The 22,548-nt window shown below is 41.4% G+C and overlaps 1 protein-coding gene across 2 annotated transcripts; it reads right to left on the bottom strand.

Moving 5' to 3' along the window:
• Positions 1–2,239: 2,239 nt before the first annotated feature.
• On the bottom strand, positions 2,240–22,124 carry LOC111328121 (piRNA biogenesis protein EXD1). Of its 2 annotated transcripts, none has more exons than XM_022932494.2 (13): positions 21,966–22,124; positions 21,265–21,333; positions 14,725–14,776; positions 13,621–13,889; positions 12,397–12,503; positions 11,568–11,654; positions 10,199–10,303; positions 9,209–9,289; positions 8,757–8,806; positions 7,573–7,666; positions 5,862–5,924; positions 5,314–5,433; positions 2,240–4,942 (listed from the first exon to the last, which is right to left on the bottom strand). In XM_022932494.2, the coding sequence occupies exons 1-13, from the start codon at positions 22,081–22,083 to the stop codon at positions 4,073–4,075; spliced, it is 2,085 nt and encodes a 694-aa protein (XP_022788229.2). In that variant the 5' UTR covers positions 22,084–22,124; the 3' UTR covers positions 2,240–4,072. The 2 variants fall into 2 exon arrangements, with proteins under 2 accessions (XP_022788229.2, XP_022788230.2); XM_022932495.2 differs by lacking the exon at positions 21,265–21,333 and adding an exon at positions 21,368–21,489 and having other exon boundaries at positions 21,966–22,101.
• Between the last annotated feature and the right edge of the window lie 424 nt (positions 22,125–22,548).

Below are 22,548 nucleotides of genomic sequence, written 5' to 3'. Positions count from 1 at the left end.
TTGTGGGAGTTAACCACTTGCGGGGGAGTGGAGGCGATAGCGGGACAGGGCAAGGTTAATTAGGAGGGGAAATCGTTGAAGGCCTACTCTCCAGGAGGAAGAGGAAGAGGAAGAGGAAGAGGAAGAGGAAGAGGAAGAGGAAGAGGAAGAGGAAGAGGAAGAAGACGAAGACGAAGAAGACGAAGAAGAAGACGAAGAAGACGAAGAAGAAGACGAAGACGACGAAGAAGACGAAGAAGACGAAGAAGACGACGAAGACGACGACGACGACGACGACGACGACGACGACGAAGAAGAAGAAGAAGAAGAAGAAGAAGAAGAAGAAGAAGAAGAAGAAGAATGGTTTATTTATTACCTTAATAGCAGCATGGGCTGAATTGCTAAGGTTTACAATGTATAGAAAGGGAAATTTTATAAATATAATTACAAATTGACTTACATGCTTACAATAAGAATCCAACGACTATGACTATAATAAGAATCCTACGACTATGACTACAAATATAAAATTTTAGAAATTAGTGCAGTTGAATTGCTAAAAAAGAACTGCACATTTGTGTCACGACACCTATTGGTCTTACATGGCTTTACACGGCATGGTCCAGCATTCCTAAGGTCTTTACTTGGTCCCTTGTTGAAAGGAATAAGAGGGTGCAGAACATCAAGGGGTTATCTACAATTTTGTTAAAAAGTTTTTTACATTGTTCCGTCCTTCTTTGCTCTAACGTAACGAGGCCTGAACGTGCCAGGGCATCTGAGTAATGCACTTCGCAACCGAAAATTATCCTAAGACCGAGCACGTTTCTGTATTCGTTCTAAACTTAAGGTTAGATATTGTGGAAGACTAAAATGAAAAACCTGGTAGCCATAAGGTAAAACAGATTGAATGCAGGCAACATAGAACTGAAACAGTTCTTCAAGTGGAACTTTGGCACGCTTTAGTTGCGCTAGAAATCACAGGCGTTTGGCAGCTTTCTTTGTCATTTCTCTCACATGAGAATTCCACTTAAGGTCCTCTTGAATATAAACACCCAATGACTTAACTACTTGTACTGTATGAATTTTACAACCGGCGATTTCCACAAGTTCATATTTTGTCGGAGAGCGTGCAAAGGTTATCCTAAGCTCATTACATTTACTGGGGTGAAGTTAGAACTTGTTGTTAGCAGACCATGTAGATACCTCATCGAGGATGGACTATGCATGACTAGACCCTTTTTTCTCCACCATCTCGTAGACTGTAGTATCGTCCACGTACCTAAAAAGGCCGTTCGAAGTATCTGCACTAAGATCGTTTAGCTTAACGAGGAACAGCCAGGGGCCCAGTTTGGCACCCAGCGGGACTCCTGCACGAACTGAACGCCATTCGGAAAGCAGTAGTTCCCTAGTTTGACTCTTTGCTGCCTTTTCGAGAGGAAGGCTGCAATCCAATTTATGATGTAAGGATTAATTTCATATTGCAAAAGCTTGGCCGTCAACAGACTATGATCTATCAAGTCGAACGCCTTCTTATAATCTAAAGGCCCTTACGCAGTTCCCAGTTCTATCAAGAGCGCGAGTCCAATTATGGAACAAGCCAATTAAGGCGGCATGCGTAGTAGAGGAACCCGGGATACATCCAAACTGGTCTGGGCGTAGTCTTTTCAGAACAGCAGGCTTCACATGCTCTTGGACAACAAACTGAGTTCTGCGATTTTCGATAAAGTAGGAGTAAGCGAAATAGGTTCAAGATCTTTCTCGATATCTTCTATGTTTTATATTTTAGCAAGAGGAGTGACGCTAGCGCATTTCCAAGTTTCAGGCATAGAGCCAGTAATAAAGGATGTATTTAAAACCGGACAAACTGGCTGAGAAAGTTCAAGAGCAAACTCACGTAATACCCAGTTTGGGATATCATCTGGGCTCCCTGCTTTAAGAGGTGACAACTGCGCAAAGCCATTTAAAACTCTGTTCAAGTGAAATAGTTGGAGCCTCATATAACCAGATGTGCTAAGGTGATAGTCATCAGGAATGGGCGAAAAGGCTTGTTGTGGGCGTGGAAAAGCTTGGTTGATATCGTTTGTGAGGCGTTTAATATTGTCATCAGTAAAAGCCTTGTCAACTAATAGCTTGTTAGATAAGTCAGATGGTGTTTTCCCATGCCGCAAATGCATCTGCACTCTGCCTACCATTTCTAAGGATCTGTATCTTTTAACTCATGGAGCTAGGAACATGTGTAACTAACCACTTTTCCAATCTCGATGGTCAAAATTTCATGTAATTGACTCCGTCTAGACTACTCTACGTTTAGTATGGTGTAACCCCGTTGATTTCGTAGCAGACAGCAAACCGGAGAGTTATAATGGTTCATTATTAGTTTGCGTATCACATAGCTGACAAATAGTTATTGGTAACACCGAGACTTGCATAGTAAAACAAAGCGGGAGAATAAACGGCACAACGGAAGCACAGGAGCGAAAAAACGGGGGAGATTTGGGTTTGCGACCCGATCCAAACTTCCCTCGTTTTCGCTCATCTCGTGCTCTCGTGGCCATGCCTCGGGAGTGCTCGTGAGAGCTCGCTCTATTCATTAGTGGCTGATAGGACTCATGAGACGATTAACGAAGCTGTTCAAAGGACTAACTGCCTTACCGGTGAAGCTCCACCTAATTTTAGAGCAATCCTTAACAAATGTAAACTAAATACAACTAGTCAAATAAAGACAATACAAAGGCCCCGAAAACTACCGAAAAAAAAAAACGGTAAACAATAAGTGAAGGTTTCTGAAATCTCTCCCTGTGTAGGCCTCGGAATGCAGTTACCTATTGGCTTTCACAATGAAGACCGGAACGAGCACGTCGAGGGGTCTGCGTTCGACCTCTAACCCGGTCAATGGGTTACCTTCTTGAGCGAGACACTTTGCTCACTCTGTGCTTTTCTCTAACCAGGAGTACAAACACGCACCAGTTCACTGCCAGGCAAACCCTGATGAGATGCCGCAAAACTCTTCGTCGCACGATGAATGAAAGTTTAGTAGTGGAGGCAAGTGGCCAATCCAGCCGGAGCTTATCGCGGTTTCCATAACATAAGTGCCTAGGAATATTACTACCCCCCCCCCCCTGGATGGGACGCCAGTTCATCCTGAGGTTACCCCCCAGAATTACATCAGGCTTCCCTGAAAATTCGCGTGTATCCATTGATATTCCTGGGTGGAGAGGAGCACTGTGAGAGTCAAGCGTTTCGCCCAAGAACACAACACGGTGACAAAGCCAGGTCTCGAATTCAGACCTTTCCACCCGGTCCAACGCACTGACCGTAAGACCACCACGTCCCCCAAACAGTCGCTTGTAAGAGCCACAGAAACTTCGATAGGTTCCTGCAAGAGGTTATAAACTGCATTTTATAATCTCTTGGTTCCTGAGATCATACGACCACTGACATTAACCCTTTTCAGAAAGGTGATCGAGCTACTGCACCTTGAAATTCTTAAACGCTTTTTGGTAGTCTTTTTCAAAAAGAGGTTCCTTTAAAAAAATCAAATGACTGAGTCACATTTCAGCATTCTTGGATCTCGCCATTGATCCACCGAAATGTCCACTTTCTCCGATCTGCGCCTTGACGGTGTGGTCTCACAACTGGGTTGAGTGAATTTTCAAGGGAAACATCGGGAAATAAATGTAAAGAGACCTCGGTGGTTTGGACATCACTGAAAGTTTAAGGATTCTTCCCTATCTACAGCGTCTCAGAGTGGTATCAACTCAACGTGAAAAACTTGACATGTAATTGGTAAATAAATGCAATTTTGACGTTTTTCGTTTGCTGATAAAAACAGTTTCCGTATCATACTAAGAGTGAGCTCCTGACGGTCCTTTCTCGAAAAAAATGATGCACGATTATGCACGTCCTCATTGCAAATCTATTTCGAAATCCCAATGCAGAAATGCAAATCCTCGCGCGAAATGCACAGGCGACAGGAAAAACGTTGATGGTCCCACGACGATAACAACTTTTCCCGCCAACTTTCATCCCCTAAGACACGCGTCACGCAACAAACGTCACCTCTTAGGTAACGCGTCACGCAACATACATCACGTCAAGTCTTTCTGATCCTTACTGTTGTTCCACCAACAAGGTGATGGTCGGCAACTGGAACGACCTCCGGAGCAGTGAGGAGTTCTTCATCGGTCGGAAAGTGGAATTCGTTTCTAACTGCGTCGTAGCGATCAGCACCACTTGCCTCGTAGTGATAGTATCCCGATCCATCGTGCCCAGCGGGCAATCTCACGTCTGGGAGAGCGGCATGCCGCAACAAAGCTCCCGCCCGCCCGCGGCCAGGCAAGGATGCGGATTCTCTCGAAAGAGCATTAGCACGTTGTAGTAAGAGACTCGGCGGCTCTGCAAAATTAGACTGTAGTCCGGGCTCCTGCGCATGGGCTGTCTCCCTTACGTTTGCCTCCATTCTTCTATCGGCTTGCAAATGAAGACGATGTTTTTCCTTTTGTCGAGGTGGGGTCCCAAGCCCCTTAGAATCAGGGCCGTTCAGAGGTGGAAAGTCTTTCTCTGTGAATATTTCCTGCGGGCGGGGTTGAATTGAAACAGAAGATGACTTGACAGCAAGAGTTGCAGCGACTTGATTTCGTGTTACTGCTTCCATGCTAAATCCACTGCTTTCTGAAGTGACGTTACTTCCGTCAGAATCACTCCCGCTTTCGCGCCATTTCTCCTTCAGCCTGTCCACGGGAGTATAGATAGGGTTGACAGTTTCCTTCACACGTCCCTTTTTATTCTCATACGCATGCGTGAACTGATCGCCTTCGCACCAGGCATCCCGACTGGCCAGCACGTCCTCTGGTACGACTCCTTTTGCATCTTCATGGAAGTCACCATCATATCGCCTCGACCGATGCCGGTAATTGAAATGGTTCAGTTCTTTGAACTTTGCAGGGAGCAGCTGACCTTTCACCTAGAAAGAGTATGGTCAATAAAGGACGCGAGAGTAAATTATGCTTAAACACCTAATTCCCTTGGTTAGACCTGTAACACTGAGTTACCTCAGTATGAAGTATGTCCTCCTACATAACTCGCGCCCTGGTCGTTACTGATTCCTATTAAGCCACTAAGTGAGCACGACCGAACATTAGCAACGAGACGTGTGTAGTTGTATTATAGCTGCGAACTTCCCGCGAAGTTTCTATTCTTATCCTTTGTTTACTAGGTTGATTGACTCTGAGCGGCGAAGTTGTGAGTTAATCACTTCTGACGGTTGCACTTTTCCTTGGATTATTTCTCTCTTTTAAATGTAATTGAAAGAAAAATCACATAATATCTTGTTACCTTAGGGTTCAACTCCTTGGAATCTCGAGCGACACTCAGGTAAATATCGACGCCATAAAGAAATTCTGCCATTAGTCTCTCCATTTGAGCAAGCCGCAGCTCCCTTAGGTACATGACGTGCTGGTAAAAAAATATTTTATTAGTTATTCATCAAAAATAGAACAAACAGTGAAATTTTCAATTGAATGCCAAAAATGACTCGGGATTGATCATCATTTTTGTATCACTTTGCTCTGTCATTGGTCGAGAAAATCGCATCTCCCTCACAACCAATCAGAAGGAAAGCTGAAACCAATTACACGTTGGTCACTCAAGTTTTCCCGCGCTTCCGGCAGGTCACATGTTTCCCCTTGAAGCTCTCATTGGCTCCTTAAAATAGTGTTCTTTATCATGATTGGCCGCTGTGATCACTTTGGCTTTGGTCACACGAAACCCACCTCGTGCAATGAAAGAGAAACTTTGGCACGAACTTGCTACAGGAATCTCTCTGTGCACGGTTGTATTCTTGTTGATGTAGAAAATATTCAGCGTAAGATGTCATTACCTACCTTGGCAGCGGCATCTAAAAGAGCCTCTGAAGCAGGCCGAACAGCCCAAATAGATGCATTTGTCTAAATGATCAAATTTAAAGGAATAAAAAACTCATCAGCAATATGCTTTGTGCTGGAGACGAAAAACTACCTACAGTCGAACCTGTATATGGCGGTCGCCCACGGGGAATGGCGAGGTGACCACTTAACGACGGTTGAGTGCTTAATACAGGTTCCATAGAACAGGGGTATTATAAAAACGATAAAAGCACCACTTAATGCGCAAAAAACTCGCCCCGAAATACTACTTACTTTGATTTTGGGAGGGAAACGTGGATTAACCGCCTCCCGGTTAGCTCAGTTGGGTAGAGCGCTGGACTGTTGTGCGGAAGGTCGAGGTCGATGGTTCGAGCCCCGGCCGGACCAACACTCAAGGTCTTAAAAGAACCGAGGAGAATGCGCTACCTTTCTATAATAACAAGAAATGGATAGACATTCTAGTTTTCTCGGATAAGGACGAATAAACTGTAGATCCCGTCTCCTGCATCTATTAATTACAGTATAATTTGGATATATCAACAAAGTTGAAGTGGTAAATTGGCCACCGTAACGATTACAAAAGCTGACGTTTCGAGCGTTAGCCCTTCGTCGGAAGGGCTAACATATCCAAATTATTTCGTTACTCCCACCGACGCAGCCCCAAACAGTTTCTTTCGAAACTATCAGCCTTTATTAATTACAGAAGCTAATTTGGTTAGGCAGGGAACGTTAAAGAACCCACTCACGAGATTACTGTCATGTAGTCTGGCCTGTTTACTAGGAATTGGGGGTGGGGGTGGGGGGGGGGGGGGAAGGGGGCATCTTCAAATAAGTTTCCTTTGATTGTTTGTAAACTGCTGATGCAGTCCGGCCAAAGTCCCCCGAAAAGTGTTGTGATGCGCATTTGATCATGTCCACATGTTAATTCGCGCAATATAAATATTAAATAATAATAATAATAATTATTATTATTATTATTATTATTATTAAACATTACTTGAAAGATTATTCTTAGTTTTAATTGAGTGGTTCTGCTTTAAATGACCGTTCAATTCAGGTGAAAGGCAATACAAACAAGCCTTCAGGACTCAGTAAAGGCTGACCCCGACCGCTTAAAAGAATTGAACGCTTAACAGAGTTGAAAATGACAGTAAAGGGTGACCACTTAATACGGAGCCGCTAAATGCAGGTTCGACTGTATTACGTTATAAAATTTTATGTTAACGAAGTAAATTTCAGCTGATGGCAGGCTTAGCTGGAAAATACATTAGCAACATTTCAACAAGCTGGCTCAGTTCTCGTGTTGAATCTTTAGAAAGTTACCTTGTTTGTCCAAATTTCACCGACAGTTCTAACATCACCGATTCTTAATATTGAGAAATTTTCAATGGAGTGCTCAAAATAATCTGGGAATGAATTGGTTCTTCCTTACTTCGCTCTGTGATTGGTCCAGAAAACTTACGCCTCTCTCTCAACCAATTAGATGCGAAACTAAAACCAATCACGAATTGGTCGCCCGCGTTTTCCCGCGTTTTAGGCAGTTTACTTGTTTTTACTTTGAGTTCTCATTAGCTCTTCAGGTTATTTTCCTTTGTTTCCATTGGCCGTTATAACTACTTTGCTTTTGGTTTTTACAACACTCAATCGGAAAAAAGCGTTCTGTTGGACTAGAGGAAAACAAGTGATCTACCTTCATGAATTTTTGTCGCACTTTCTGGAAGGACACGTTCTCTGGTGACAAGTTCAAGTACTCATACAAACAGGCGACTAGGCCATTTACATATCTAAGAAAAAAAGAGTGAGAACAAAAATGTTCAGTGATTCCTTTCTAGCAATCTACATACATACATACTTTATTGAATTTCTCCAATCTAGTACTAGTACAACAGTTAAGAGTTCTCTCCGAGTATTCCTGCAGTTTAAAAAATGGTTGGAACATAAGCCCTTCACTTTTTTTCCACTTTCAAGAGATTCTGAAATCTAATCTTAGCCCTGAGGTCCGTTATTGATATGATTCAGTAGAAACTGGATGCCACATTGGACAACTCAGAAAGTAATTAATATATGTCTCTTACTAACCGTGTTCGAGGTCCGTACTGTAAGTTACGGACCGAACGCGCTAGGGTGATAAGTTCGAGCGGAAAAAACGAGGCTCTGTAACTTACAGTACGGATCGAGGAAACGCGGTTAGTAAGATGTTAATTGTGTCTCTGGGTTCAAATAAAAGGTTCAAACAACGTTTTGATTTCAGCGACCCATACAGTGAAATACGGACCGCTTAATTGACCAATCACAGCGCACGTTTTAACTGAGAGATAGTGGGGACCTTCAGAAACCACGACGGCGACGGCAACGGCAACGGCAACGAGGACGTGGAAAAACAAGAGATCTAATTGACACAACAATAGCTCAGCAAGTGCGTTTTGAAACTTTGTACATTTCTTAGCCGTCCTATGCAAAAGAACAACGTGAAATCGCCAAAATTTGCGTCGTCTGCGAACCGAAACCGCGACGGCAAATTATTTTAATTCCATTTGGAACTCAACGGCTACTTTATATGTCATGCTGAAGTTGAGCTGTGGCGCTGTATGAAACAGTAAGCTCCTGCAGCCATTTTTGAAATTCTAACTCAGAGTAGAAATTCATTCTTAAGTGAAATCTTCCTTGGCGTCGCCGTCGTGGTTTCTCAAGGTCCCTAATAAGATATGTAAGGCAATTTTAAATGGGTCTTGAGCTGCAAACTCGTGCAGTTACTTACGAAACCTCTTACTAAATCGTACTCTTCTCAGTCTAAGTATTCCTTCCACTATCCATACAACATACTTAACCAGCTTTCTGTCCGTGATTTAATTAAGGCTAGAAGTATGCCTTTACCTAGGCAACTCCCCTCCTCTTTCATTCTTGTAAATTATCGCATCTGCCACCTGTCAAAATAAAAAGTACAATCTTTCATGTTTAACCAACAGAAGTGACGAACTTGTTTTAACATTTTTCGGTCAATAGATCATGTATCAGTAAAGGAAGACATGACGGTGTAGTCTGATCGTTGGGGCGAGTGTAGTCCTGGGAAGGACTGTTGTCGGTGGTGGTGACTGACGTTTTGACAACGTAAGCGGAGGCCATCATCTGTGACTACTTGACTCTGAGGATGACTTCAGCTCAGGTTGTCGAAACGTCAGCCGCCATTACCGACAACAGTCCATCTAAGGACTACACTCACCCAGACGATCAGACTACACTATCACATGTTACACCCGGGTTCAAACCATTTACTGTAAAAGAAGATACTTGAAGAATAAAACCGTAATTGTAAACAGCATCCAGACCTGAGTATCAAACACGTTCATGAGGCGGATATGATATTGGTGAAAGAGGGCATCACTGGCCAGTCTGCAGTCGTGAAATACCTGCAATATAAAACAAACACCAGTGAGAATAATTTTACAAAGGTTGAAAAGAGGCAAAGTGTGCGTGAAAGCCACACAATACCCTGGTCAGGGCTTCAACCTGGACTTCTCATTCTAGGCCCAGTTGTCAAGGGGAACGGTAACGTTATCCAACGGATAAATTGCTCTCCAGAGGATTAGTGTTCGCACAACGTACTGCGCTATTTACTGGATCCAGATTTAACCAGACGACTGAGAGCCTTACCCACCCTTCGAACAACTGCAACCAGGAGTCCAGTGGACATACTACAAACCTGACGCATCTCACTGTGAGCATATGAAGGAGTTTGTACTTATCTTTTTTTGTTTAGATACCACAGGCGCCCGTTTCTCGAAAGACCTGATAATTTATTGGGGTCGAAGCCATATTTTGAAATCTAAATTTAAAGAATAGAGACGCAGGTTCTGGCAACCTAACCAGCCCAATTTGTTTCTTAAGCTGAAGGTTTGATTGTATAATTTTCAACACTTTGGAAACCCTTATCTTGATTGAAAAAGAACAGTTTTACAGGTCTGTTAAGTTACCGGGACTTTCGAGAAACGGGCCCCAAGACTTGAAATAACGGTCGCTGAATAAACAATGTGTGGAAAAAATGTAAGTAAAGAAGAATTTGAAAACTGCTGTATTACTTTTCCTGCATTGAGTTTGACGATGAATATAAAGTAAAGCATTGTCTCATAAGATGCGAGAGGGGAATTTTTTGAGATATGGCGTACTGGGTAGCTTTCTAGCCAAAAATGAACTGTGTCCGCACAAAAATAGGTTTTACTGAACAACTCGACCGAAGCCAGCCGAGAAATTATTTCGAGCCTTGGATCATTTAGTTATGCACACTGATGGGAACATTAACCAAAAGTTTTTACTCTTACCTTCAGTATGTCTCCACTTTCAAGAATGTCCTGTAATCCCTCATCAAAACATGGAGCTCCAAGAGTGAGAACATCAAACAAGTAAATGACTTTGCTACAGCCAATCTGATAGGGAACAGGAAAATGTTACCCTCTGACCATCAGTAAGGCAATATAGCCAGAGACACTCGATTTGTAATGTGGAGACTGTCATGATGCTAGCTTGTAATATCCTAAATACAAAATATATAAACTCAAGAGCTTTTGCTGAAACAAAATTAAAGACCAGAAGAAAAAGTATACAATCAAAATTGCAAAAGTCCTGTAAAAACTTAAAGGGGAGCAGGGAGGGTGCAGTGGTGAGAGCACTTGCCTCCCACCACTGTGGCCCGCGTTTGATTCCCAGACATGGCGTCACATGTGGGTTGAGTTTGTTGTTAGTTCTCATCCTTGCTCCAAGGGTTTTACTCAGGGTCCTCTGGTTTTCCTCCCTCCACAAAAACCAACATTCCAAATTCCAATTCGATCTGGAAACAGTGGACAAGAAGAGCCACCCAGTGGAACGTCCATTGCTAAATTATTTATATATTTATATTATTTATTTATTTAATCAGAAAAAAGATTATCTATTTGACAGACATCTTAACAGGAAGTGTAAAAGTCTGCACTTAAAACAAATGGAACAGCTGCATCTGGACAAAGTTTGCCCCCCCCTTCCAGATAGGATACAGGTCCATCACTGGTTACCCTCCTGGATTTCAACCTATTTTCCTGGTACAGTACCCCTGTGGGGAAGGGTGGCAATGTGAGAGTAAAGTCTGGAACCCAGACCACTTGATGTGGAGGCCACATTATCACCAGGTAGGCTCCAACACCTTCCTAATTTTTTCTTTTTTTTTTACCCAATTTTTCTTGATAGCTAATTCCCACAAAAAGAATGAGGGTAACTACAGAAAAAACATCATTATAGTAATGGAGGACAATTCAGCTACAAATGAAGAACCATTGTTATCACTTTGTCTGGTGTTGTAGAACATTTTATTAGCTAAAACAGAGATTTGGCATGACCTAGTCATGTACCGGTTGATTTAAAACCTGCTCCTGTCTTCACAGTTTGTTCTTGTTCGACTGTTTTGTGGTAATTTTCTCAGTTTTCATTATTTCACAGTCCCCCAAAGTGATATCAATAGTAATACAGTCTATGTCCTTGGGCGTAAATATGTTTTGAGCCTTTCAGAGTCATCCTAACCCTCTCCAAGCAGCTTGGGCTTAAATTACTCAAGTCTGGCCCAAAACATACATTTATTCCTGCTAACACAAAATTGATCGTTTCATTATCAAACCAAAGATATAATATATTGCTTGATACCAGATAAAAGGACACACTTACCACAAGCCAACAAAGTTTTCCTAGTCTGCCAAGATCTACACCTTCGCAGCACACACCAATAACTCGCTGTTTGCTTATGAATTTTACCTACAAAGAGTCAAAGTCAGTTCTATCTAACAATTAGATTGTGAAATCTAGAGTTCATCTTCATGCAACAGTTGATGAGGACAAAGCCAGAATCAACTATTGCACATAAAAATCAAGATCTGAAAATTTGGCACGGAGAACCCTTTAGCTCCTAAAATCTGATCGTTAATACTCCCTTCCAGCTAATACACAATTCCTTGTGCATTGGTAATGAGAAATAAGTGTTAGATTAAGAAAACAACTTCTACCTGATAACTGTGAGCATTCTTATTACCCATTTGCTGGATAATTAACAGCTATTCACCAAAGTGGATGTGGTTAGCAGTGGATATTTACCTCACTGCTTCAAGGCTCGGTAAATATCCACTGCTAACCAGCGACACTGAGGTGAATAGTTGTTTTAGTATATACTAAAACAGTGAGATAATATACACCACAGTCTTTACTTTGAGTGATTTATTCTATTGCAACGGATGCAAACCTGGATGCCATTTTTTCGCGAGTTGCTCGGAGGTAAATAGCAAAGGATATTTGGAGTTTGACAAGCCAATCAGAGCTCGCCTTCAACGCTATCCACTGTTTTAGTATATACTAATGTATGGATATTACAAGGAGAAGTTACAAGTTAATCACTTCTGAGAGTTGGATGTCTTTCTTACTTCTTATCACCTTAGTGGGCAAAATTTATTTCTGAAAACTCCCGGAAATGAAAGAGCCAGCAAAAAAAAGCTGAAGCACTTACTGCTTCCTCAAATGACTTCCCAAATGAATCAATAGGCACAATATCAGGGAGTGCATTAGGACTTATATTCTCCTTTATTTCCTCATCAAGTGTTACGTCAGAAAGATCTAAAATGAAGAAAGTAACTTGCTAGTTATTGTTAATAATAATATTAATAATAATAATAATAATAATAATAATAATAATAATAATAATAATAAACAAACAGTTTTAATGTGGAGAAACACTTAGCTAGAAGCTAGTTTACAGGTTTTCCATGAAACAACTTAAACAAATAATTCGAATAGAAAACAACATTGTTAAGAATCCCGAACTGGCCGAAGGCAAACCAGTTGGCTATATTACAATCACGGCCGAGGATTTGAAACTTGGGGCTACTGTGAAGCAAATCCGAGTAGTGGCCAGGGTGGGACTCAAACCCGGGAGCGGCGGATTACAGGTCTGAGACGCTGACCACTCGACCATGCTGCCTTCTATATGCCATCCATGCATTCCATGCTTCCTGTTAAAGGATAACAATGTTTTTGCATTCTTGATGTCATGTGAAATAAAATGAAGGAGGGTATATGTTATGTATTTTTACACAACACTGATTGTTTTATATACATTATGAATAACATATTTTACCACAATTAGCAGTAATGTTGTAATCTGATTGGGCAATTTGCCATTGTCAGTAAGAGGTCAGACAAGGCTGCTCACGTCAATGTGTCATGCAATGGTTATGCACTGAAAGAATCCTTTTATTAAATGTTATTACACGAATCGGGCAGTCAGAGGACCAATAAGTAAAATCAACCAATCAAAATGCTCTATTGCCGGTCAATATTCTCTCAGTATTGGACCGGGCACTGTCCCGAATGGTCCCGAATGATACCGCACTTGTGTCCCTTTGAACTTCAGTCGTATAATAAATCTCTTATTAACCAAGCTTGCTCGGGACCGTACTGGAAGAATATCGGCCCTCAATCTTTTTTGTACGGACCTCGCTGCACTCGGTCCATACTGTCAAGACCTCGGGCCGATATTCTCCCAGTACGGCCCTTGTGCTTGGTTAATAAGATATATTTAATATTATGGTAAAAAATAAATTGCCAGTGGTTAAGTGTGATCTGTACTCTTACTTGTTGTTTCTGATTGTCACCAAATCAAAGATAATGTGCCTGAAAAGTAAAATTAATCTAATACAGGCCCAGTGTAAACATCCTTTTGAGGGGTACGTACACTTCTCTGCTATGATAGGGTGCCTTTTCAACAGACTGTCTCCTTCATCGCTCGCATCTCTAGAGAAAGATCCACTGGAAACAGCTGTCTTTTTTACTCCTAACTTTGAATTGATTCCAATGCCAGCATCTGCAAATGCCTTTGCAACTCCTCTGCCTCCAAATCCTCTATCTGGTTTAGATGACATTTGCAGTGAATGATTTGATGCAATGTCTGAGTTTTCCCCGTAGAGTTGTTTTTCTTCCCTAGTATCATGCCTCTGGCCATTCCTATAGAATAGTGAAAATGTGATTTTTAAATTCCAGAGGTTGACTGGTTATCAATTAGATTATTAATTAAAAATTGCTCTACCTTATCGATGTAACTTTAAAATCAAATCTCATGAAAACTTGGCTAAAACCAATGGTTATCCACCATGCTTGCACATTTTTAACTGCAACATTTTTTTAGTATATTGACACTTTTAGGTATCAGACCAGGTTTTAATAGCAATCAAGTGAGCAAGAAATGTGTTAATTCCCAGCTTCTGAAGTTCTAGTTTCCCCTCTATCTCCACTGTCAGCAGTTTTGATTGTTTCTATATTTCATTAGTGTTTGTGATTTATTCCTGATAACTGAACTGTTATTTAAGTGTATCTGCCAAGTACAGATGTTATAACTTGGATATATCAACAAAGTTGAAGTGGTAAATTGGCCACCATAACGATTACAAAAGCTGATGTTTCGAGCATTAGCCCTTTGGCAGAGCGAATAGAGGACTTGTGGCTTGTGTGTGCTTTTAAAGGCAGAGAATGGAGCTACTAAAAGCACACACAACCCACAATTCCTCTATTCGCTCCGACGAAGGGCTAACGCTCAAAACGTCAGCTTTTATAATTGTTACGGTGGCCAATTTATCACTTCAACTTTGTTGATATATCCAAGTTATTTCGTTACTCCCACCGATGCAGCCCAAACAGTTTCCTTTGAAACTATCAGCCTTTATACAGATGTTATGGTCAAGTGTCTTAAGTATGTCGGATATACATGTATATTTCATAAACTGCCATGTCCCAAATCAAGCCTCAGTCTGTTGGAGTGTTAAGAGACTTTATGATAACTTACTCTGCCGCTTGATCCTGTGAAGCATTGTTACTAGCCTCTTCCAACAACTCCACTGTTGAATAACAAGAAAGTTGACTGCTAAGGAAATGTTTGAAATGGCTGCTGAAAATTATCATTACTGAATTTGCTTGATTGAACACTGTCCTGCTTAAGTGTCAAACTTGAGGGTGACTGTCTGCTGAAGAAGGCTAACAGGCAGTTGTTTGCTTCAAGGCAGCTCAGGAGAAGTTCTGTCCCAGCGGAAGATATTGTCTACGTCTATTGCTGCCTAATACATTCCATACTTGAGTACGCCTCTGCTGCATTTACCAATTTACCGTCCTACTTACCTAAGACCCTAGAGTCAGTGCAGAGGCGTAATAATAAACTTTATTATGATTTTAGTATTATTATATAGATGCCACTTTTACTTGTATGTAGCTTAATGCATTTTGTACAGTTTTTCTCCTTTTTTCTCCCTTATTTCTTGTTAAGATAATTTATAAACCTGTAATAGTCCTTTTTACAGTTGTGGGCTTGGTGGCCAAGCCTTTGAACAGGAGTGAGGCTAAGGGTGACCTTGTTATGATAAAGATGTTGCTGCTTTTCAAATGCAAATTTCTTTGTTATCATGCTAAGTAGATACAGGTCTCTATCACAACAGGGTCACCCTTAGCCTCACTCCTGTTCAAAGGCTTGGCCACCAAGCTCACAACTGTAAAAAGGACTATTCAACATTCTCTACAAAAGGTTTAAATAAACATTATTATTATTATATTATTATTATAAACCATTGATCCAACATGCTATTTCAAATGTCTCAAATTTCATTTGATTAATTTCACCTCACAGATTCAAAATAATTATCATGATATGATACAGATTTAACACTTCTTTGAAATTCTGCCAACATGGTATTTATGCACAAGTTGGTGGAATCAGAAATCAAATGAGCCAGATTTTTTATACAAACTAACCAGTGTGGAAATACCATACAACAGACTTTCCATGGTGTATTATCTTTTCACCAAACGTGAAAAATGCAATACAAGCCATTTGATCACCTATCAGCTTCTTCAACAAGCTTATGAATGAAAATTTGTTTTGCCACTTTTCAGTGTGTAAATCTCAGTACGTAGACAATTAAATTACTTTCTTGCTCTGATATGGGAAAAGCCTCCTAAATCTCCTTTTTATCACAGTGGCCTTTATTTCTATCTCCATCTTACTCGTCAGACACAACATAAATAAAGATCTTATGCTGACCACCTTGCTTGGCGGCACTGTGGTAATAGGGAACTTTAGCATCACGTTTACGGCAAACGGTGAACCTGAGTGTTGATTGGCTATCTCGTCTGGTTGTCAGAATAAATTATCTTATGTAACGAGAGACCACGAGGTGAAATAAACATGGCAGTTGTGTTGTAGAATTCTAGTGCTCTTTGCTTGCTGCTTAGTACTCTTGCCTTTAATCATCTCTACAAATCAACATGGTGGCAGCTACGGGATTGTAAAATTTTCGTCTACTGCCCCAACTCGACATAAATTCTGGAAATATCTCAGAAAACTTTAAACGATGGCGACGACAAGTCGAAGTGTATTTAGCCGCTTCTGGAGCGACGGCGAAGGAAAAACAAATCCAAACAGCAATCATCTTGAATTGTGCTGGAAATGATGTCCTCGAAGTATACGATAATTTCACGTGGAACGAGGAAGGAGATAAAGATGACCCCGAAAAAGTCTTTGAAGCACTCAAAAAATACTGCAACCCACGAGACAACGAGGTGATGGAATCACATCAGTTCTGGAACATCGAGTATCAAGAGCCCTTCGACAAATTCTTCGCTGAGCTACAAACAAGAATCACCGCATGCAACTTTCTTGAAAAGGATAGGATGCTGAGAGACAAAATCGTCTTCACAGTGACTGGAAAACTACAAGAGCTTCTATTGAGAGAAGACAACCTCACACTCGACAAAACCCTGAAAATATGCAGAGCTTTCGAGCAATCAAATAAATAAGTAAAAGAGCTTAAAAACAACATCGGAAGCGCCTCACATTCAACTCCATCTAATCTGAACAAAGTCTCCATGAAATCCAACCCAAAACTGCAAGACAGGAGAACCAGATCCAACAAGAGCAGCATGTCGAAGGCAGGTAATGACAATTTACAGTTTGATTGTAAATATTGTGGATACAAACATGAACGAAAACGAGAAAAATGCCCAGCTTGGGGTAAGACATGCGATAATTGCAAAGGCCTGAACCACTTCAAATCCAAATGTTCGAAGAAAGTACATGCTGTTGTGTCTCATGCGGAGGATCATAATGACCCTAATAATGACTTTGATGACAAATGGCTTTTCGCCATTAATGATGAGGAAACTGGAGTCACAGCAAATCTCTCTATCAATGACCATATCGTGAAATTCCAACTGGACAGTGCTGCTGACGTAAATACAATTTGCCAAAAACATGTTGGAAGGCAGCAAGTATCCCCCAACAAACATTCGTCTCAACATGTGGAACAAGACCAATCTCAAACCTCTGGGTGAAACTTCTTTAACTACCACTAATCCAAGTGACAACACTCAACATGAAGTCAAATTCATTGTAGTTCCTAACGGCTTTACTAATCTTCTTGGCCTGAATACTATACAGGAACTTGGTTTTATAACCATCAACTGTAATGCCTTCATTTCAAAAGTGTCTACTCCTCCACTGGGCGACCTGGTAGTGGCATCTCTGAGGGTGAATGAGGCTGTACCCCCCAAAGTACTCCCATGTCGTAAAGTACCATTAGCCATTGAAAATGATGTCAAACAGGAACTGGATCGGCTTGTAAGCAAAGGCGTATTGGAACCAGTTACTGAACCGACTGAATGGGTCAGTCAAATGGCTATCATGCACAAAAACAACGGTAAGCTTCGGATCTGCATAGATCCTCAACCTCTGAACAGTGCACTTCAATGTGAGCACTACTGACTACCTGTGTTGGATGACGTACTCCCTAAGCTCAAGAATGCCAAAGTCTTCAGCAAACTTGACGTCAAAGAGGCTTATTGGCATGTTCGACTTGATGAACAATCAAGTAAACTCACTACAATGATAACCCCATTTGGTAGATATCGATGGAAGAGGTTACCGTTTGGTCTAAAAGTATCAAGTGAAATCTTTCAACGGAAAATTGATGAAGCCCTGGAAGACTTAAATGGTGTCTTCAATATTGTTGATGACATTATCATCATTGGTTGTGGTGCAACTGAATCCGAAGCACTCGCTGACAACAACCAGAATCTCTCGAAGTGGATACAAAGATGTGAAGAAAGGAACATTACACTCAATGAAGATAAGCAAGAAACTGGACTCAAAGATATTACGTTCCATGGTCACAAGATCACTAGCAATGGCATAGAAGTGGACAAAGCCAAAGTTAAGGCCATAGTTGATATGCCTGCTCCCACTGACGTAGAAGGCGTAAGACGTCTTTGTGGCATGGCTCAATACATATCCAGATTCATTTCAAATCTTGCAGATACGCTCGAACCACTGAGAAAGTTAACTCGCAAAAATGCCTCATTTGTATGGTCCAAAGAATGCGAAGAAGCATTCGGTATTCTCAAGGAAAAGCTGTCTGAATCTGCATGCTTGGCTTATTTTGATCCTTCAGAGGAAATTGTAATCCAAGTTGACAGCAGCCAGCATGGCATAGGTACAGTACTTCTTCAAGACGGACGTCCTATTGAGTATGCTTCACGTGCACTGACCATATCAGAGAGGAACTGGGCTCAGATTGAGAAGGAAGCTTTAGCCGTGCTGTACGGACTAGAGCGTTTCGATCAGTACACTTATGGTCGGGCAGTGACAGTAGAGAATGACCACAAACCCCTGTCAGCAATACTCCGCAAACCCCTGAGCACAGCCCCTAAACGTCTTCAAGACTTGATGATGCGCTACAATCGCTATGATGTCAACTTTGTGTTTGTGAAGGGATCTGAACTTCATCTAGCTGACACATTAAGCAGAGCTCACCTCAACTCCAATGGTCACAATCACGACAACCGTGCCCGAATCATGAACGTCAACATATTCGGTAACATTCCTGATGCTCACCTGGAAGAAATACAGGAAGCAACGAAGAAAGACAATGGTCTACAAGATGTAATGGAACTAGTGATGAACGGATGGCCAGATGGAAAACGCAACATTCCTCCCTCAGCATTGCCCTATTTTGACATCCGTGACACTCTATCTGCAGCTGATGGCGTACTCCTTAAAGCAAAGCAATAGTCATCTCTCAATCTTTGAGGTCAAGAATAAGGAAGAGGCTACATAGCTCTCACCTTGGTGCTGACAGTATGCTCCGACGAGCACGAAGTTCTGTATTCTGGCCCGGAATGGCGAGCGACATAAAGCAATTGGCTGACTCATGTGAAGCCTGCCAAGAAGTGAAGCCAAAGAATCAACGTGAGCCTCTCAAGCAACACAAGGAGGGTGATGAACCCTGGCAAAAGATTGGACTTGACATTTTCCAAATTGCGGATAAGTACTACCTAGTAACTGTTGATTACTATTCTACATTTATCGAGGTTGATCTCCTCAGTACTCAAACAAGCACTCGTGTAATTAACCTACTCAAGAGTCACTTCACTCGATACGGAATCCCCAGAATGATTGTATCGGACGGTGGCCCACAGTTCTCCAGCTCTGAATTTGATTTGTTTGCTAAAGCCTGGCATATCATCCACGTGACTTCATCACCCATGCACCAGCAAGCAAATGGAAAAGCTGAAGCAGCCGTGAAATCCATGAAGAAACTGCTGATCAAGACTCACAAAGAAGGTAGTGATCCACTTGAAGCTCTATTGAAGCACCGCAACACCCCGCAACAGGACGTTGGTCTCAGCCCTGCTGAACTCATGTTCAAACGTAAGACGCGCTCACTCGTACCCTCATTCAACAAGCATCCGAGCAATGATCCCATTGAGGTAAGGCGTCAAGCGCGCAAAGACACCGTCAAGAAAAGCCATGACAGGAAAGCGCAGAGTCTCCCTGAACTAGACGTAGGACAGCACATATTCTTTCAACATTTGGAAGGAAGAGATTCGAAATTTGGTGAAGTCTCCAACATACTAAGCCCAAGCACCTATGAGGTCAAAAGACCTGATGGAAGCACATATCGACGAAATAGAGTTCACCTTAGACCCACACAAGTAAACCTCAAGACTCGAGACACTTCCCCATCTCATGTCCCTCACTCTTCCAACCAAACAGCACCAAAAGAACAGACGGCATCTACCAAATCTTTACCTGGTGAAGTGGCAAATAACAGTGACAACAATGCAAGCAACCCCCAAAATGCTCAGCCCAACAGCCTTGCAGTAAATAGATCACGGCGATCCATAAATCCTCCTGTTCGTTTTAATGACTATATAATTAAGTAATTGACACTGGTTTCTAATTGGTCATGATTTCATTACGGGCATGTTGACTTATAAACAGTGCCTCTTACTCATATCATAGTTTCGTCGACGTTGTAACTGTTTTATTGACACTCCAAAAATGTTAAGCTTTCTTTTTCTTTCTCCCAGAAGAAGGGATGTTGATTGGCTATCTCGTCTGGTTGTCAGAATAAATTATCTTATGTAACGAGAGACCACGAGGTGAAATAAACATGGCAGTTGTGTTGTAGAATTCTAGTGCTCTTGGCTTGCCGCTTAGTCCTCTTGCCTTTAATCAACTCTACAAATCAACACTGAGGAGGTCACGTGAACACCGTTTTGCCGTCACGTTTGCAGTTTGCCGTTCCAGTTTCGACAGGAAGAAGGCGCTCCAGCCGTAAGTGACTTACGGGAAGGTTTTTTGGCCATTTAACGAAACCAACTTACGTTTGACACTTTTAGTAAGAATTTTCTACCATCTATGGATCCAAATATCGTTTTTTTGTGATTAAAAAAACAATGTAATTTGCATGATCTAAATGGAAGAAAGCCGAGTGTTAAAAGAACTTGAAAACAAAATAGCGGCTCGAAGTTCCTAAACATGTGCATGGAAAAAAGTACAGTTATGGAGTTCTGTATCAATGTATGCCCTCTTCCATTTCTATAAAATGCCTTTTAGATAGCTAAACACTTGCCAAGAGGTGATGCTGGCGACCGAAGTGGCCCAGCGAAGGCCAAAATGTCCCGCTGATTAAAGGAAATTCCGAGGGTTCTTTCCCCTATCTTTTCGGAAGACAAAAAACCCGTCGTGCTCTCAGGGCAAGCTTGTAGAGAAAGGATGAATGGCCTTATCTCAAAATACCTTGAAGAAGATAAAAAGGCTCTTAAAAGGTAGGCTTTTCCCGCCAAAAGACGTCAACGCCATGCTAAATTCAATTTTGGTGACGACGGCAAACGGGAAACTTCAAACCGCTAGCAGCCGTTTGCCGTTTGCAGTAAATGCGATGCTAAAGGTCCCTAATGACGAGGAGAGACTGCAATTTTCCTTCTATCTGAGAGCCAGATGAACAATGCTTGATTCAAATGATGATAGACTATTGTTACTGCAGGTAACACTTACATGTGGTCAGCTCATGACCAAAAAAATTATGAAATCCATGAAGTTTCCTTCCTGTGCTGCACGAAACCACTAGATATGAAAATAAAAACATGTCAGTACTTACAATTCATAAGTATAATTTCCTTGCAGGAGATTAGCATTTTCTCAGAGTGGAGGCAACATTGCTAGTGGTTGGAATCCTAGACTTGCAAGCCTGAGGTCCTGGCTTCAAGTCCTATGCCACACTTTGCTCAGGTTAAATGAACCTAATTAAACAATAATTTTCCTTTTTCATTTTTTTCCTCATTATTCAGTTGCTTAATGCATTGTAAAAAATTCTGAGTACAAAGTATTTTGTCCTTCTAGTTGGTGGAAAAACTGTTGAAAGTGGCTATTGTAGTAATACAACCATAGCTAACAGTGGACCACATGATGAAATTGAAACTGAATGGTCATCATGTCAATGACATATCGTTTGAAGATTCGCCACACGATTCTTCCACCTGCAAGTTATATATCCTAGAATAAACTTTACACAAAAACAGCTGTTATCACAAAATAACAGGTAAGCAATGGAAAACCAAACAAAGAAGATTTAATCTTCTTCGATGTCCGAAATGGCAAAATTTACCAGTCACGTAATAGCTTCCTGGCTATTACGTGAGGTGGTCCTTAGCTGAATGACAGTAATCTGATTCACATAATTAAAAGGAACGACTTACCTTTACTTAACGTAACCTTTCTCTTTTCTATGTCTATGCTATGGACAGTTCCTTCATAATCTCCTTCGTTCGTCGAAACCCGCAACCTTGCGCCAACAAATGTACTCTTGTCCGCCATTTTAAAAGCAGAGTCTTGTTTCTCCCAGAGTTCCTTTCACGAGTTTTCCAAGCGCAGACTAAAAAATAGGCTCGCAATGCATACACGCGTAAATTAACCATTTGATTTCGTAAGGGCATTTATTTCCCAATAATCTTTTAGGCTCTATTTGTATTCCTGTGGGAGGACTAGATTTCGGACTTCTACGTAGTTCTTTGATCTCTTGCATACATTGAATACCGCGATGAGCGCTATACTCGCGTAAACAGACAAATATACCGTAAATGAACAGATATTCCTGATACTGACTACGTGCGACTTTGCCCACCCAAAAAAGTCAAAAACCTGAGAAAAACAGTAGGGAGAGAAATGGAGGGTGAGAAATGAAAACGATGCGAAAAAAAGAAAACAAAAAAAATTACCACTTGCTGTTTTCGCGATATTTTCACCACATTCAAGCAAAAAGTGTGCTTCTATGAAAATTAG

The sequence above is a fragment of the Stylophora pistillata genome, chromosome 9, assembly GCF_964205215.1.
Source record: "Stylophora pistillata chromosome 9, jaStyPist1.2, whole genome shotgun sequence".
Classification (NCBI taxonomy): Eukaryota; Metazoa; Cnidaria; class Anthozoa; order Scleractinia; family Pocilloporidae; genus Stylophora; species Stylophora pistillata.
The sequence above is the reverse complement of the archived record's forward strand: the minus strand, read 5'-3'. Positions and strand labels throughout refer to the sequence as shown.

What these genes read in the sequence shown, in the direction of transcription:
- LOC111328121 (XM_022932494.2), bottom strand. Translation starts at nt 22,083, where the DNA reads ATGGCGGACAAGAGTACATTTGTTGGCGCAAGGTTGCGGGTTTCGACG. An exon ending in GGAAGTCATTTGAGGAAGCA is followed by an intron (nt 11,655 to 12,396) that starts GTAAGTGCTTCA and finishes GACTCTTTGTAG; the next exon opens with GTAAAATTCATAAGCAAACA. An exon ending in AAAGTGGAGACATACTGAAG is followed by an intron (nt 9,290 to 10,198) that starts GTAAGAGTAAAA and finishes TTTATATTGCAG; the next exon opens with GTATTTCACGACTGCAGACT.